Source organism: Oncorhynchus gorbuscha, linkage group LG16 (genome assembly GCF_021184085.1).
Source record: "Oncorhynchus gorbuscha isolate QuinsamMale2020 ecotype Even-year linkage group LG16, OgorEven_v1.0, whole genome shotgun sequence".
Lineage (NCBI taxonomy): Eukaryota > Metazoa > Chordata > Actinopteri > Salmoniformes > Salmonidae > Oncorhynchus > Oncorhynchus gorbuscha.
Genome location: NC_060188.1, coordinates 70,042,674 through 70,059,024, shown reverse-complemented (window position 1 = coordinate 70,059,024; position 16,351 = coordinate 70,042,674). Strand labels below are relative to the sequence as shown.

At 40.1% G+C, this 16,351-nt stretch overlaps 1 protein-coding gene across 1 annotated transcript in view; it reads left to right on the top strand.

Moving 5' to 3' along the window:
- The window catches only part of tenm1 (teneurin transmembrane protein 1), a 231,913-nt gene that overhangs the window by 31,849 nt on the left and 183,713 nt on the right, over positions 1-16,351 (top strand). Inside the window, exon 2 of the mRNA XM_046306197.1 lies at positions 10,293-10,566. Coding sequence (XP_046162153.1) covers positions 10,350-10,566 — 217 coding nt within the window. The 5' untranslated portion in view covers positions 10,293-10,349. The remainder of the gene's footprint in view (positions 1-10,292; positions 10,567-16,351) is intronic.

Genomic DNA, 16,351 nt, shown 5'->3' with positions numbered 1-16,351 from the left:
GTCCCATGGTGTTTATACTTGCGTACTATTGTTTGTACAGATGAACGTGGTACCTTCAGGCGTTTGGAAATTGCTCCCAAGGATGAACCAGACTTGTGAAGGTCTACCATTTGTTTCTGAGTTCTTGGCTAATTTCCTTTGATTTTCCCATGATGTCAAGCAAAGAGGCACTGAGTTTGAAGGTAAGCCTTGAAATACATCCACAGGTACACTGTTGACATTGAGCCTGGTGTTTAATGAAGCTGCCAGTTGAGGATTTATGAGGTGTCTGTTTATCAAACTAGACACTCGAATGTACTTGTCCTCTTGCTCAGTTGTGCACCAGGGCCTCCCACTCCTCTTTCTATTCTGGTTAGGGCCAGTTTGCACTGTTCTGTGAAGGGAGTAGTTCACAGCATTGTATGAGATCTTCAGTTTCTTGCCAATTTCTCACATGGAATAGCCTTCATTTCTCAGAACAAGAATAGACTGACGAGTTTCAGAAGAAAGTTATTTGTTTCTGGCCATTTTGAGCCTGTAAACAAAACCCACAAATGCTGATGCTCCTGATACTCAACTAGTCTGAATAAGGATAGTTTTATATTTTCTTTAATCATTACAACAGTTTTCAGTTGTGCTAACATAATTGAAAAGGGGTTTTCTAATGATCAATTAGCCTTTTCAAATTATAAACTTGGATTAGCTAACACAACGTGATGTTTGCTGAAAACGGGCCTCTGTACGCCTATGTAGATATTCCATTAAAAATCTGCCTTTTCCAGCTACAGTACAATAGTAATTTACAACATTAACAATGTCTACACTGTATTTCTGGTCAATTTGATGTGATTTTAAGGGACAAAAAAATTGCTTTTCTTTCAAAAACAAGAACATTTGTAAGTGATCCAACTTTTGAACGGTAGTGTACATCAGTTACACACACACACACACACACACACACAACACACACACACACACACACACACACACACACACACACACACACACACACACACACACACACACACACACACACACACACACACACACACACACACACACACACACACACACACACACACACACACACACACACACACACACACACACACACACACACATTTATATACAACATACAGTGGGGCAAAAAAGTATTTAGTCAGCCACCAATTGTGCAAGTTCTCCCACTTAAAAAGATGAGAACTTTGTGAACTTTGTGAACTTTGTGACCTTTTGCCACATTTCAGGCTTCAAACATAAAGATATAAAACTGTATGTTTTTGTGAAGAATCAACAACAAGTGGGACACAATCATGAAGTGGAACAACATTTATTGAATATTTCAAACTTTTTTAACAAATCAAAAACTGAAAAATTGGGCGTGCAAAATGATTCAGCCCCCTTAAGTTAATACTTTGTAGCGCCACCTTTTGCTGTGATTACAGCTGTAAGTCGCTTGGGGTATGTCTCTATCAGTTTTGCACATCGAGAGACTGACATTTTTTCCCATTCCTCCTTGCAAAACAGCTCGAGCTCAGTGAGGTTGGATGGAGAGCATTTGTGAACAGCAGTTTTCAGTTCTTTCCACAGATTCTCGATTGGATTCAGGTCTGGACTTTGACTTGGCCATTCTAACACCTAGATATGTTTATTTTTGAACCATACCATTGTAGATTTTGCTTTATGTTTTGGATCATTGTCTTGTTGGAAGACAAATCTCTGTCCCAGTCTCAGGTCTTTTGCAGACTTCCCATCAATTTTAACCATCTTCCCTGTCCCTGCTGACGAAAAGCAGGCCCAAACCATGATGCTGCCACCACCATGTTTGACAGTGGGGATGGTGTGTTCAGGGTGATGAGCTGCGTTGCTTTTACGCCAAACATAACGTTTTGCATTGTTGCCAAAAAGTTCAATTTTGGTTTCATCTGACCAGAGCACCTTCTTCCACATGTTTGGTGTGTCTCCCAGGTGGCTTGTGGCAAACATTAAACGACACTTTTTATGGATATCTTTAAGAAATGGCTTTCTTCTTGCCACTCTTCCATAAAGGCCAGATTTGTGCAATATACGACTGATTGTTGTCCTATGGACAGAGTCTCCCACCTCAGCTGTAGATCTCTGCAGTTCATCCAGAGTGATCATGGGCCTCTTGGCTGCATCTCTGATCAGTCTTCTCCTTGTATGAGCTGAAAGTTTAGAGGGACGGCCAGGTCTTGGTAGATTTGCAGTGGTCTGATACTCCTTCCATTTCAATGTTATCACTTGCACAGTGCTCCTTGGGATGTTTAAAGCTTGGGAAATCTTTTTGTATCCAAATCCGGCTTTAAACCTCTTCATAACAGTATCTCGGACCTGCCTGGTGTGTTCCTTGTTCTTCATGATGCTCTCTGCACTTTTAACGGACCTCTGAGACTATCACAGTGCAGGTGCATTTATACGGAGACTTGATTACACACAGGTGGATTGTATTTATCATCATTAGCCATTTAGGTCAACATTGGATCATTCAGAGATCCTCACTGAACTTCTGGAGAGAGTTTGCTGCACTGAAAGTAAAGGGGCTGAATAATTTTGCACGCCTAATTTATTCAGTTTGCTGATTTGTTAAAAAAGTTTGAAATATCCAATAAATGTTGTTCCACTTCATGACTGTGTCCCACTTGTTGTTGATTCTTCACAAAAAAATACAGTTTTATATCTTTATGTTTGAAGCCTTAAATGTGGCAAAAGGTCGCAAGGTTCAAGGGGGCCGAATACTTTTGCAAGGCACTGTAATTAATTGTTCAGCAGTCTTATAGCTTGGGGGTAGAAGCTGTTGAGGAGCCTTTTGGTCCTACACTTGGCGCTCCTGTACCGCTTGCCGTGCGGTAGCAGAGAAAACAGTCTATAACTTGGGTACCTGGAGTCTCTGACAATTTTTTCAGGAAGCTTGGCACCAGTAATGTTCTGGGCTGTTCACACTACCCTCTGTAGTGCCTTATGGACAGATGCCAAGCAGTTGCCATACCAAATCAAATCAAATTGTATTTGTCACATATACATAGTTAGCAGATGTTAATGCGAGTGTAGCGAAATGCTTGTGCTTCTAGTTCCGACAATGCAGTAATAACCAACAAGTAATCTAACTAACAATTCCAAAACTACTGTCTTATACACACACAAGTGTAGGGGGATAAAGAATATGTACATAAAGATATATGAATGAGTGATGGTACAGAGCGGCATAGGCAAGATACAGTAGATAGTATCGAGTACAGTATATACATATGAGATGAGTATGTAAACAAAGTGGCATAATTAAAGTGGCTAGTGATACATGTATTACATAAAGATGCAGTAGATGATATAGAGTACAGTATATACGTATACATATGAGATGAATAATGTAGGGTATGTAAACATTATATTAGGAAGCATTGTTTAAAGTGGCTAGTGATATATTTTACATCATTTCCCATCAATTCCCATTATTAAAGTGGCTGGAGTTGAGTCAGTGTGTTGGCAGCAGCCACTCAATGTTAGTGGTGGCTGTTTAACAGTCTGATGGCCTTGAGATAGAAGCTTTTTTTCAGTCTCTCGGTCCCAGCTTTGATGCACCTGTACTGACCTCGCCTTCTGGATGATAGCGGGGTAAACAGGCAGTGGCTCGGGTGGTTGTTGTCCTTGATGATCTTTATGGCCTTCCTGTAACATCGGGTGGTGTAGGTGTCCTGGAGGGCAGGTAGTTTGCCCCCGGTGATGCGTTGTGCAGACCTCACTACCCTCTGGAGAGCCTTACGGTTGTGGGCGGAGCAGTTGCCGTACCAGGTGGTGATGCAACCGGTCAGGATGCTCTCGATGGTGCAACTGTAGAACCTTTTGAGGATCTGGGGACCCATACCAAATCCTGAGGGGGAAAAGGTTTTGTTGTGCCCTCGTCACGACTGTCTTGGTATGTTTGGACCATGATAGTTGTTCGGTGATGTAGACATACAAGTATTTTTTATGTATGTCTATGAAGACATCTTCAGTTCACACAAGAATCAGTTACATCATACATTCTAAGTGATAGGTTTGTGTGCTCGAGGCGCTCAAGGCAATCCCTTTGGGTACATACTAACCCTGACCTAGGAACAGTGCTTATGTGAGGGAATGAATGAGCTGGGGTGAAAATACAGTAGGGTAGAAAACACTCACCACCAGATGCATACTGTATAGAGCAATGACAATGACAGATCTCTCTCAGTTGGAAGCAGAGGTATAACTTCAGAAAATCTCTACGACAGAGATTGAGGCAAGGAGTGCCTACGGCATGCCTGTAGCACTGTAATGAAGTTTGTGGCTGGTGTGCCCATGCTGGACCGACCAGCCAGACTTTCCCAGACTCGACGGGGGACTTTCATCTGAATATTGTATCTCCCCACCTAGCTAACCAATTAACACCAAGCACTTTACCCTGCCGAGTCCCCGGATGGCGCAGTCAGCATCATGGTGCATGACAAACTGGCACCAAACAACCAAACAGCCTTTGATTAATGGACTTAATACTGTAGTGTACGACACCAAGGCAGGATATTGTATTTGTACGGAAAAGACAAGAAATCAAATATTTGTCTTTTTTTTTCTCTCATAGCAGTATGCCTATTCTACTCTCGCTCTCTCTACAGTGGTACTGATTCTTTTGTCATGGAGCTTTGGAATGTTAAGAGTGTTCCGGAATGGCACTGGCTTTCGCATTCTAAGGTTATGGACCACAAATAGATGTACAGCAACATTCATCCTGTTAAAGCCCATGGATAATGAGCAAATGACTGTGTGTTGTGCAGGCTGGTGTTACACTGAATGATTTGTGTGTCCACTTGGTGGTTTATTTCCAAAAACCGTAATCATCTCATTAAAAGCTACTTGGTGCTCATCAGAAGACACTGCCGTAGCCCCAATATGCTCCCATTAAACCTCTGCATTCAAAAAATATTTTGCTAAGCACCAGAGAGGTAAGGTAGAACTAAGCAGTCTTAACCAAGCAGACAAATGGTATAGTTTGCAATTATGGTGCAACTATCAACCAATATCATTATGGAACATTAGGAAGAAAAGGGATATTTACTGTAAGAGAAATAAGACTGATCGTCTCCCAAATGGAACATGATTCACATTCATAAAAGGCAAGGGTTGTAATATTAACACAATGTTATTTTAGGAATGCGTAATTAAATTGCAAGTTGCTTAGAAGAAAGATAAAATGTTACATTTTCCCGGTGCTACATTATGCATGTGCCCTTTCAGAGATGGGGAAATGTATATTTTCTATTTCTGCTGATTTGAATGACATTTACAGAATAATATTGATTTTTGAGTGTTAAAAAATAAGTTGTGAATATCAACCTTTTTGATTGGATTTGTCGTGCCTTGTGAACTTTGCACTGGATTAAGTCCGTCTGCTATTATTGTTCCCTTTTCACCAAGAGTCATTTAATACATTCAACTATGATATGTAACATTTTTGTATTATTGATCATATCGAGAACTCTTTCAATCTCACTATGAAGATGTTCTTGTGATTTTTTTGTCTGCATATTCGGCACATGTTGGTTGTAGATATATTATTGTATCCACTAAGTTTCTTTCGTAAGAATAAACAGATCCATATCTAAGTTAAGAAGGTACACAAATGAATGATTGTATTTGCATGCGGTAGCCACCACTTATTTGTTTTTGGTCAGAGGAAGTGGTTTTGGGGCAGCTGAGTGGCGCAGTGGTCTAAGGCACTGCATCTCCATGCAGGAGGTGTCATTACAGTCTCTGGTTCAAATCTGGGCTGTATCACATCTGGCAGCGATTGGGAGTCCCATAGGGCGGCACATAATTGGCCCAGCATCGTCCGCGTTTGGCCGGGGTAGGCCGTCATTGGAAATAAGTATTTGTTCATAACTGACTTGCCTAGTTAAATAAAGGTTCTAAAAAATAAATACATTTGAGTACCTCTTGTAAGCCATTTGTGTGCACCAGTGGTCACCAACCTTTGCTGAGTCACAATGCAAGTCGAGATCTACCTCTAAAAAAAAAGTGTTTTACATAAGCCTATGCAACATGAAACAATTAAAAAGGTTTTGTAGCAATAAGGTTTGTGCAGTAGGCTATAGGCCTACTTGAATTGCTATGCTTGATTAGCCATGCCAGTGTTGTTCTTCTCAGACGATTTAGAAATTATATTTAAAAAAAAATAGGTACAGTATATGATCACACTGGTAATAGATAATTTGTTGTATTACTTGTGAGCATAATATTTTTTGGTTTGTTGCTGGACTGATGGCCAGTCTGAAGGGAGGGAGCATCGGTGAGGCTGCCTCTCTCCCGACTCCCTGTCCCTCTGTCCGCTGAGAAAGGAGGACACAATCTTCCAGCTGATGGCGAAACAAGTCGCACTGCATTTCTGCCTCATGCACCAATCCATGTTGTTACTCCTATGACCAGAGAAAGGGAAATATTCCTCGTTATTAAAAAAGACACAAGCCGCTAATAATAGCAACACAAGCTTATCGGAACACTTTGGTATTTTATGGCTTAAAGAAGTGTTGGACACAGTGTTGACCGTGCTAAATAACAACTTAATTACGGAATTACTGATAAAAACAGTAGCTCTTTTCTGTAGTCTCTCTCTAGTCCTGGATTTAAAGGTTTTTAAATCTCACAGTATCAACTGTACTGTTTATTCTTACAGTCTATGGATCGAGTAAATTGTGCAGACACTGTGATCTGAGCTATCTGAATGACTGCAGTAGGCCTATAGGTGCACTTGATTTGCTCTCTGGGCCGTGGAGTTCTACCTTCAGACACATGAAATGGTTTAAAATGGAAACACTTTGCATTCCTGGTGCTAGGGCTGCAGAATGAAGTACATCTACCGCCAACAGCATGAAACAAATCAAATGAAATAGGAACACACAGCTTTATCGTTGTTGTTTTTTACAGAAATGTTTGGTGATCAACTAGGAATATTCTTGGAAATCGACCAGTTGATCGCGATCGACCAGTTGGTGTTCACAACGAGTCCATTAACTGTCTCTAACCTCATGATAGAGAACAGGGCAGCCTATTTAGTTGGTGTAGAGCTGCAGCAGAAGAGTCAGAGGATCAGGTGTAACAATAGGTGGTAGGAGTGGTAAGACTGAATCAGATGACTGTAAGTCGCTTTGGATAAAAGCGTCTGCTAAATGGCATATATTATTATTATTATTATTAGATATGTATTTTTAAGAAATTATGAAAATAGTTGATGAGAAAAATACTTAACATTTAAAAAAATCATAACTGAAACTACCAATAGCAATATTACCACAACTGGCGGACAAATGCGAAAATAGCCTCAAACAGGCAAAATGCCCATAAACTCAAGCATCTAAATATTATAGCATAGCTCGTCACATCATGTTACCAAGACAAAAATCTCTACCTTAATCCTTAATGAGGAGATGTGAGAACAGGCATGCTAAAAGGTTTTGACTAGATGGTATACAGCTACGGATAGAAGTGACGTTTCATAGCAGATTAGGAGAATTTACGCAGAAGGTTAGGAGAATAAACGTAGCAGGTTAGGAGAATAAACGTAGCAGGTTAGGAGAATAAACGTAGCAGGTTAGGAGAATAAACGTAGCAGGTTAGGAGAATAAACGTAGCAGGTTAGGAGAATAAATGTAGCAGGTTAGGAGAATAAATGTAGCAGGTTAGGAGAATAAATGTAGCAGGTTAGGAGAATAAATGTAGCAGGTTAGGAGAATAAACGTAGCAGGTTAGGAGAATTAACGTAGCAGGTTAGGAGAATTAATTTTAGGTTAGAAAAAGAGTAAGGGTTAGGGCTAGCTAAAATGCAAAAATTCTCCCTGACATGATTAAAACATGCAACTTTTTAAAAACGGTTTCTGTAAACCATAATCTAACCACAAACATGCTAAAAGGACCTGACCATTCGGCAGGTAGCCTAGTGGTTAGAGCACTGGGCCTGTAACCAAAAGGTTGCTGATTCAAATCCCTGAGCTGTCAAGGTAAAGATCTGTCATTTGCCCCTGAGCAAGGCAGTTAACCCACTGTTCCACGGGCGCCGAAGACGTGGATGTTGATTAAGACATCCCCCCGCACCTCTCTGATTCAGAGGGGTTGGTTTAAATGCAGAAGACACATTTCAGTTGAAGGCATTCAGTTGTACAACTGACTAGCTATTCCCCTTACACCTTTCAATGTCAAGTTCTGACCTTAGTTCCTTTGTTTTGTCTTTTGTTTTATTATGTCAGGGCGTGAGTTGGGTGGGTTATCTATGTTAGTTTGTCTATGATTGTCTATTTCTGTGTTTGGCCTGGTATGGTTCTCAATCAGAGGCAGCTGTCAATCTTTGTCCCTGATTGAGAACCATATTTAGGTAGCCTGTTTTCCATTGTGTTTTGTGGGTGGTTATTTTCAGTCTTTGTGTGTCTGCACCAGACAGAACTGTGTCGGTTGTTTCTTTGTTGTTTGTTATTCAGTGTTCAGTTTTTTCATTCGATAAGATGAACACTTACTGTACCACGCTGTGCTTTGGTCCTCTCCGTCATCCAACAGCCGTTACATTCAAACAGGTTCATTCTAATTGTACACTTTCTGATTATACACTTATACACTTACACTGATGGCAATACTATTGTTCAAATAGACAAACAATGACCACAAATGAACGTGTTTATGAAAATAAATGCATAATTTGCATAAACATGAGCGTTTCTGATAAACAATGCAAACACTCCCACAACTGGATAAAACAAACACAGGGAGGTGGGCAGCGTGTGTCTAAAGCCCTGAACTGAACTGCCTTATAGTCTATACAGTAACCTCACAAAAAAACAGCCTTTTTTCAACTGGTGGTGCTGACTCCCCAATCATCATTTTCCAGCCACACCTACCCTGAGTAATTACCTCTGCACGCACAGAAGAACAGCCTTGTCCGGCCAGGGGGCTGGCCACAGCACAGAATACAAATGGCCCATTAAAATGCTTTCAACTGCCAATTAGTCAAGCAAGATATGTACTGAACTTACAATTAATAACCTTTTACCACAAGCCGGGTAAAGATGGCACAGCCTAATGAGCATTTGATTGTCATATTTGTCTTGAATGCTGTTAAAGATGACAAATGTCAGAGGGCAAACTTTGTCAGAAGCATGTTCTGATTTCTTGCTGAAATGTGTAATATGGGAAGTTTTTCACCGTCTGTTCCCAGAGGATAGAAGCACAGTGGGGTGAAGACAATACTCTCTGCTTCACGGGGCGAGTGTTTGGGTCAAGGCCAAGTTTTAGTGGCTGTCAGGCAGCAATGATAGAAATGTCAGCCCAAGCAGAGCTCAGGGCAGAACAGACGGGTTCATGTCAAGGTTACCAATGTGCGTTACACTACACAGCAAAACACTACTGTGCTGTGATGAACTGCACTAGAACTCAGATGCAAAATAACAGTATTCATCATTGTGCTACTGTTATGTTTCTACTGGATAATGCTAATTATAAACACTGATTCTAAAAATAGTGCCAGGTATCAGGATGTGATGTTAGGATACAATTGAGAATTCAAACCCTGCTATATTAAAGTTGCACTATGCAGAAATCACCCCGCCATTTCCTGGTTGCTAAAACTGTAATATTTCGTCTAATTTCAGTTTATGTAACAAAATAAGCTAGTATAGTGTAGACAATCATTGTTTCATCTAAACCGCTGTGAAATATATTTTCCATAAACAAAAATATTGTTGTTTCGGCTGTTTGAAGCTGGTGTATAAAACCGAAAGTAAAAGATGCGAAAACAAAATGTAAGAATGGAAAGCATAGGAATAGCACACATAGAACAGTTATATCACTTCTTAGACTTGCTTTCAACTAGAATGATAGATCTATAATCATTTCTGTGAATTTAGTCAGGTCGCTCAAAAAGTGATATATTGGCACTTTAAGTAGTGCGTAAGAAGACATTGCTCTAGGATGCAAGAACTACATTGTTCACCACATGATTTATGTAATCGTATTTGATAGCAGTCCATCAGATTCTGTTGAAAATTAAAGTTATCTCTCAATCTGTTCCTACAACAGCTCCTCCTCCCCTGTGTCTCTTAAACAAGTCAATCTTCTACCACACCACCCAGCAGCAATCCCTTAGAACAGGAACATGTTGATTAAGGACACTAATATCCAAATAATTACTTTTTACTTGAGTGATATATTTTTTCTCACAATACTGAGACGCAACATTATCCATGTGTGAGGTATATTAATTGTTCTAAATCTGTACTCTGTCTCCACTCTCATTCTTCCTCCAGATTGGTCTTGCATTGTGGATCCCATGACTGAATGAGCTTGGTTCAGCGTTGCCAGTCATGGAGCAGATGGATTGTAAGCCTTACCAATCATTATCCAAGGCCCGGAATGAGATGGAGCTTGCATACACCAGCTCCTCAGATGAAAGCGAGGATGGTAGGAACCTTTGCAAATCCTACACATCCCGAGAGACCCTGCCCGACTACGGCCAGGAGATGAGACTCAACTACAACAGCCACAGAGCCAAGCGGAAAACAGTGGACGAGCCCACTGGAGGTACGGCATAACACCACGAACCAAAAACAAGTTTAACCAGTCAAAGTGAGATTGTTAAATAGTATTTGAATTGAAATGACAATTCATTTGAATTGGTAACTGCAATGGAGGCATTTATTATGTAAATGCCTGTTCCATTTTTGAGTTATTGATAAACTCCCAAGTTCCAGTTTTGACATTCCAGGTTAATCAGTTTTCCCTGCACACAGGTTATGGTCAGTTATGAAGTCAAAATGGCAGAGAGGTTGCAGGGGGAAACAGGTAAATGCAGTGTGACTGGATAACTGATTGTATGCATGATAAGACATTGCAGCTTATCATGACTTTGCAGCTAGTAGAATGAATTTCATAATCTCATGTTCCCGTATCCACATATCCCCTGGTAAATGTATGAAAACGTTGCTCTGCTGCTGCAGTGACTATGGAAGTATTGCATTCTAATGTGGAAGGTAGACTCGGGTTGTATATTGCTGCAAAAAAATGTCAATTAGAGGTAATTCAGTTATTCCATCAATTGTTTCCTAGTCAGTCACACATAGGAGCTTTTTAACACCTTAGGGCTGTGTTGGGGTTTGGTGGGTGGGATGTGTATGGCGGAGGGGTTGTATAATTAGGTTTGAATTGACTTTTTCTCTGTAGAAAATAACACAATCACACCTCTATTTCATCCACGCTAAACACATCTATCGTTAGGAAATGAGAATAAGAAATGTGTGTTGCAGGGAAAACAATGTAATCAAGGTCAAAACTCAAAGAATTATGAATGGTTTGAGTGGAGATGTTTTTACTCCGTTTTCCATTGCAGTCTACACTGTTATCTACCTTATTCACTGGAGACATTGTGCAGTATGTCATCACTGTCTTTTGATAGTTCATCATGAAAATGTCACAGGGTCTGGTCTGCTTCAGGAAGACATGAAATACCACTATGGAGATTAAAGGAGGTTATTCCAGGTCCCATCTAAACCACTGGTTGAATGTTTACCTTTCACAATACACATTATAGGTCTTGAAATTATTATAGACTCATTTCTAATTTGATAAGACATTTGATAAGGTAAGAGTCATTTCCTACATTTCCATATTGCTTTATTACTTGTCAAAGATTCACGGTTACTAGGGATGCCCAGATAAGAGAAATCTGGAACAAAAACCAATATTTTCTTGGCTGTGATGGCCAATGCTGATATCGGGGGAAAACAAGCGGTTGTGAGATTCGGGCAACAACACAATCAGAAACGGCAGTGTCATTGGAAAACAATGATTTATAGGAGCTACTGTAAGATTTCCTCACAACAGTTGTATTTTTTGTTGTTGTCGGCAATTCTACATAGGGCCTATACGAAAGCTATTTGTAAGGTTATTGGGCATAAGTATGTACAGGTGCAGAAGATGGACGAAAACAGATTACCGTAGAACATTATGGTAATAGTGATAGTACACTTGTACCGCCGTAGTTTTACTTTGATCAGTGTTGCTCTTCTTATGGTTTTACATACGAGTTCTTCTAACCTTATTCTGTCTCTTCTCATAGAGTCCTGGAACAAACGCAGAAATATCGTTGACATGACACATTCCTTGATCATTGGGATATCATTTGAAGAGAATAATTGGAGAACAAAGTAGTCATGCTGAAACTATGAGTCTGGTATAATGACCATGATGTCATTATAATCTATATGAGGATCCTCTCTAATGATGCCTATCAGTGATTGATCATTAGAAGATTAGAGTAGGTATTTCTAATTCAAATGATGATTTTACACTTTCTAAAGAGAACACTTAATATGTATTTCACATACAGTACTTGCCTATTTGAAGGCACATTTTTACATACCTATGAATAACACCTGAACTTCATATCCCTCACATTGATATGATTAACAGTGACATATTTCTAATCAAATGATCCTCTTTATACTGTAGTAGCTTATTTTCTTTAGATTTTCCTTCAAACCTATGCGAATGATGAAAATACATATTTTCATCTATTGGTTTGTTTTTAACTGCAAATGTGAGCTCAAATCAGCTTTATGCTCCCATGTATTGCGGTATTCAAATTATACACTGAACAAAACATTTTGTTCTGGTTACCTTGGAAACTGCATAAAATGAACAAATGGCATTTGCTCGGAGCAGCAGCTTTTTCAACCTGAACAGATTGATAGCAAAACAGTATGCACAGGATTTCAGCCCCTTTCGTGGAGAGGAGAACATTCTCTGTGCTCATTTATGTGTCCATTTTCCGCTGGTGCCTCCATTTCGCGGCTGTGATTTTAAGGGGCAGGAGGTCGTAGAGAGATATTCACTGACAAGAAATTGGTCAAGGACACGGGTTCCTGACTGGCGTAATTAGTGTAGAGATTATTACTTGAGAGTGAGGTCAGGCAAGTCACCTTGGTGAGGGATTCTCAAGAGCAGTTTAAAGAAAGACGACACCTCTCCATATGCAAGCCGCACCACAGTGTTGTGTACACACCATGGCCACAGGCTGATATTACTGAATCTAGTCACACAGGATTCTGATCTACATCTGATTATAGTGCAGCCCTGACAAATCCATTAAAACAGTTGCTAAACCAATTGACCTAAAATGTACAGTTTTAGAACACCTACTCATTTTTCTTTTCTTTTTACTATTTCTACATTGTAGAATTGTAGTGAAGAAATCAAAACTATGAAATAACACATGGAATCGTGTAGTAACCAAAAAAGCGAGATTCTTCAAACAGCTACCCATTGCCTTGATGACAGCTTTGCACACTCTTGGCATTCTCTTAACCAGCTTCATCAGGTAGTCACCTGGAATGCATTTAAGTTAACAGGTGTGCTTGTTGAAAGTTAATTTGTGGAATTTCCTTCTTAATGCGTTTGAGACAATCAGTTGTGTTGTGACAAGTTAGGGGGGTATACAGAAGATAGCCCCATTTGGTAAAAAACCAAGTCTATATTATGGTAAGAACACCTCAAATAAGCAAAGAGAAATTACAGTTCATCATTACTTTAAGACATGAAGGTCAGTCAATATGGAACATTTCAAGAACTTTGAAAGTTTCTTCAAGTGCAGTCGCAAAAACCAGAGTTTCCTGTGGACCGCCACAGGAAAGGAAGACCCAGAGTTGCCTCTGCTGCAGAGTATAACTTCATTAGAGTTACCAGCCTCAGAAATTACAGCCCAAATAAATGCTTCACAGAGTTCAAGTAACGTACACATCTCAACATCAACTGTTCAGAGACTGTCTAAATCAGGCCTTCATGGTCAAATTGCTACAAAGAAACCACTACTAAAGGAAACCAATAATTAGAAGAGACTTGCTTCGGCCAAGAAACATGAGCAATCGACATTAGACTGGTAGAAATGTGTCCTTTGGTCTGATGAGTCCAAATTGGAGATGTTTGGTTCCGACCGCCGTGTCTTTATGAGACGCAGAGTATTTATAACAGATGATCTCTACATGTGTGGTTCCCACTTGAAGAATAGAGGAGGAGGTGTAATGGTGTGGGGGTGGTTTGCTGGTAACACTGTCAATTATTTATTTCAAATTCATGGCACACTTAACCAGCATGGCTACCACAGCATTCTGCAGTAATAGGCCATCCCATCTAGTTTGCACTTAGTGGGACTATCATCTGTTTTTCAACATGACCCAAAACACACCTCCAGGGTGTGTAAGGACTATTTGACCAAGGAGAGTGATGGAGTGCAGCATCAGATGACCTGGCCTCCACAATCCCCCAACCTCAACCCAATTGAGATGGTTTGGGATGAGTTGGACTGAAGAGTGAAGGAAAATCAGTCAACAAATGCTCAGCATTTGTGGGAACTCCTTCAAGACTGTGCCAAGAGTGTGCAAAGCTGTCATCAAGGCAAAGGGTGGCTACTTTGAAGAATCTAAAATCTAGATTTGTTTAACACTATTTTGCTCACAACATGATTCCATGTGTTATTTCGTAGTTTTGATGTCTTCACTATTATTCTACAGTGTATAAAATTTTAGGACTAGAATGAGTAGGTGTGTCCAAACCTTTGACTGGCAATGTACAGTGCCTTGCGAAAGTATTCGGCCCCCTTGAACTTTGCGACCTTTTGCCACATTTCAGACTTCAAACATAAAGATATAAAACTGTATTTTTTGTGAAGAATCAACAACAAGTGGGACACAATCATGAAGTGGAATGACATTTATTGGATATTTCAAACTTTTTTAACAAATCAAAAACTGAAAAATTGGGTGTGCACAATTATTCAGCCCCTTTACTTTCAGTGCAGCAAACTCTCTCCAGAAGTTCAGTGGGGATCTCTGAATGATCCAATGTTGACCTAAATGACTAATGATGATAAATACAATCCACCTGTGTGTAATCAAGTTTCCATATAAATGCACCTGCACTGTGATAGTCTCAGAGGTCCGTTAAAAGTGCAGAGAGCATCATGAAGAACAAGGAACACACCAGGCAGGTCCGAGATACTGTTGTGAAGAAGTTTAAAGCCGAATTTGTATACAAAAAGATTTCCCAAGCTTTAAACATCCCAAGGAGCACTGTGCAAGCGATAATATTGAAATGGAAGGAGTATCAGACCACTGCAAATCTACCAAGACCTGGCCGTCCCTCTAAACTTTCAGCTCATACAAGGAGAAGACTGATCAGAGATGCAGCCAAGAGGCCCATGATCACTCTGGAGGAACTGCAGAGATCTACAGCTGAGGTGGGAGACTCTGTCCATAGGACAACCATCAGTCGTATATTGCACAAATCTGGCCTTTATGGAAGAGTGGCAAGAAGAAAGCCATTTCTTAAAGATATCCATAAAAAGTGTTGTTTAAAGTTTGCCACAAGCCACCTGGGAGACACACCAAACATGTGGAAGAAGGTGCTCTGGTCAGATGAAACCAAAATTGAACTTTTTGGCAACAATGCAAAACGTTATGTTTGGCGTAAAAGCAACACAGCTCATCACCCTGAACACAACATCCCCACTGTCAAACATGGTGGTGGCAGCATCATGGTTTGGGCCTGCTTTTCTTCAGCAGGGACAGGGAAGATGGTTAAAATTGATGGGGAAGATGGATGGAGCCAAATACAGGACCATTCTGGAAGAAAACCTGATGGAGTCTGCAAAAGACCTGAGACTGGGACAGAGATTTGTCTTCCAACAAGACAATGATCCAAAACATAAAGCAAAATCTACAATGGAATGGTTAAAAAATAAACATATCCAGGTGCCAAGTCAAAGTCCAGACCTGAATCCAATCGAGAATCTGTGAAAAGAACTGAAAACTGCTGTTCACAAATGCTCTCCATCCAACCTCACTGAGCTCGAGCTGTTTTGCAAGGAGGAATGGGAAAGAATTTCAGTCTCTCGATGTGCAATACATTACCTGCCATCATATGGTTCTATAGTTTTTATCCAATTAAACCAAAGAGTGTTCTACAATGGAAGTTTCTCTAACATCAGATAAAAACAGTACGGTATCCCTCAGGGCAGTTGCATTCGGCTAATACTCTTCTTTATTTTTTACAAATGATTTGCCACTGATCTTAAATGAAACTAGAATAACTACAGTGCATTCGTAAAGACCCCTTCTTTGATTGGAATCCACCTGTAATAAATTCAATTGATAGGACATGATTTGGAAAGGCACTTACCTGTCTATATAAGGTCAGACAGTTGACAGTGCATGTCAGAGCAAAAACCAAGCCATGAGGTCAAAGGAATTGTCTGTAGAGCTCTGATACAGGATTGTGTCGAGGCACAGATTTGGGAAGGACACCAACAATTCTG